General features: G+C 52.4%; 1 protein-coding gene across 1 annotated transcript; it reads right to left on the bottom strand.

Moving 5' to 3' along the window:
- Positions 1-1040: 1040 nt before the first annotated feature.
- On the bottom strand, positions 1041-2078 carry BLOC1S4 (biogenesis of lysosomal organelles complex 1 subunit 4; the record flags this gene model as incomplete). The annotated part of the gene is made up of 1 exon (XM_029952510.1): positions 1041-2078. A coding segment is annotated over one exon (378 nt), but the record flags the coding sequence as incomplete, so codon positions are not given.
- Between the last annotated feature and the right edge of the window lies 1 nt (position 2079).

The raw sequence follows: 2079 nt of genomic DNA, 5'->3' as shown, positions 1-2079 counted from the left end.
GGGGGGGGGGGCAGAGAGAGAGGGAGACACAGAATTCGAAGCAGCTCCAGGCTGCAAATTGTCAGCCCAGAGCCTGACAGGGGGCTCGAACTCACGAACCGCGAGATCATGACCTGAGCCAAAGTCGACACTTAACCGACTAAGCCACCTAGGTTCCCCCACTACCTACTTTTTAATATTAACCACAAGCTTAAAAAGCATTTTAATAACACGCATGTTAGGTAAGAAAGCTATTTTCGGGTTCAATGACTGTGGCATTGGGATACCCTCATTACAGCAGCACCCGGCAGTTGCCCAGTATTAAACGGAGCTCACGGGTGCTCTCAGCTTCTAAATCCAGGAGTTCCTTAATTTGTCATCAATACACAACCGACAGAAAATACCGTACACACGCGGCACAGAAGGTCCCGGCTGAGGTGGAGCCTCTATTAGCAACTCTCTATGCCGCACAGCCGCGAGAGTCCGCCCACGCTCCCGGCCTCTGAGACCTATGACAAGTGACACGGGAGCAGCCAGAGCTGGTGCTCATCTGGGGTCCATGCCTCTGTAGGGGGACCAGCTAATAACAGATTCAAATCAAGAGCACAGCCTGCTCTCAGGTCCCATGCTGTCCGGGGGACACAAGTGATTTGACTACTTACTTGGAGAAGAAAAGAAACATACAATTCTGTGAAATACTAGCTAAGGTTTTTCACATTAGCCCTCTTTTTTTTTCTTTTTAAGTTAATTTATTTTGAGAGAGAGAGAGCGCGCATGTGCAAGTGAGTGGGGAAGGGGCAGAGAGGGAGGGGGACAGAGAATCCCAAGCAGACTGCGCACTGACCACACAGAGCCTGACTCGGGACTTGAACTCGCCAACTGTGAGATCATGGTCTGAGCCGAAAGCAAGAGCCGGTCGCCTGTTAACTGACTGAGCCAGCCAGGTCCTCCGCACATTAGCCTTCTAAATGAGGTGCTCCAAAGCCACTTTTCCTGTCCCTAAAATCATGAGCAATAGGTCTATCTTCAAACAAACAAAAAAGGAAATACGTGAAGTCCTCTTCAGAAGAAAAGCTTTTCCAATAAAATATAAACTTTTTATTAATATTTAAATTATAAACCAAACGTCGGCCACCACATATAGGCTTGTTTGCTGTGGACAAACCAACATCGCGGGGCGTACTTTCCAATACAACTTGAGAATCAGATGTGATAAGTCAATACATCTCGGAGATTCTACCGTTCACTTCCTTCGGCCGACGACCCATAATACGAAACGTTTAATATGACGTGAAATAACTTAGCATCTACCCTAAAAGTAAGCTACAGAACATGGGATCACTACTGGGATCGAACGCTAAGACCTGAACAGCTCAGCAGTTCTTCCTAAGAGGACAAAACATAGAAACTCGGAAAAGTTTACACTGTTAGCTGAGCTGTAAAACCCAGAAAAATAACAGTTCTGCCACAGGGCGCCGCAAAGCTCGGTCATTTTCTTCTCCGACGCCCCCACCCCGGCCTGAGCGGCCCTCCGTTTAGCATCGGAAGACACACAAAACCATACATCCTTACGCATCATGAAGACCGCGGGAAGTAAGTGTGCAAAAGAGAACTACGCCGGACTCCAACATCGTGTATGCCTCTCCGCGGAATTTCCGACGGATCTGATACTCGAGATCATCCCGGGCGGGGCGCTGCCCTTGCAGGGCTGTCGGGCGGCCTCAGCTCTGAGGTCTCTCGCTGCAACAGGGAAAGTGGTCCTCGGTCCGAAACAGGACGGGGGGTTCGTAGCCGCTCGGCCGCGCCCGGCCGGAGGGCGCCTTGTTGAAGAAGGAGGGCGCGGCGATCGTGTGCAGCAGTTTCCTGAACGCGCTGGGGAACGCGCCCAGCTCGGCCTCCGCCCGGGCGACCTGCTCCTCCATCCTGGCCACGCTGGCGCCGATCATCGCCACGAAGGCCTCGAGTCGGTCGATCTTGCCGTAGACCTGCCGCATCTCGGTGGCCTTGGCGTAGATGCGCGGCACGCCCTCGCTGACGACGTGGGAGGAGTCCCCGCGCAGCATGTCCAGCATGCCCACGAACTCGTCCACTCGGGTGAGC

This window comes from Suricata suricatta, chromosome 1 (assembly GCF_006229205.1).
Source record: "Suricata suricatta isolate VVHF042 chromosome 1, meerkat_22Aug2017_6uvM2_HiC, whole genome shotgun sequence".
NCBI classification, from domain to species: Eukaryota; Metazoa; Chordata; class Mammalia; order Carnivora; family Herpestidae; genus Suricata; species Suricata suricatta.
Note: the sequence above shows the minus strand (reverse complement) of the source record. Positions and strands in the feature narration are given on the sequence as shown.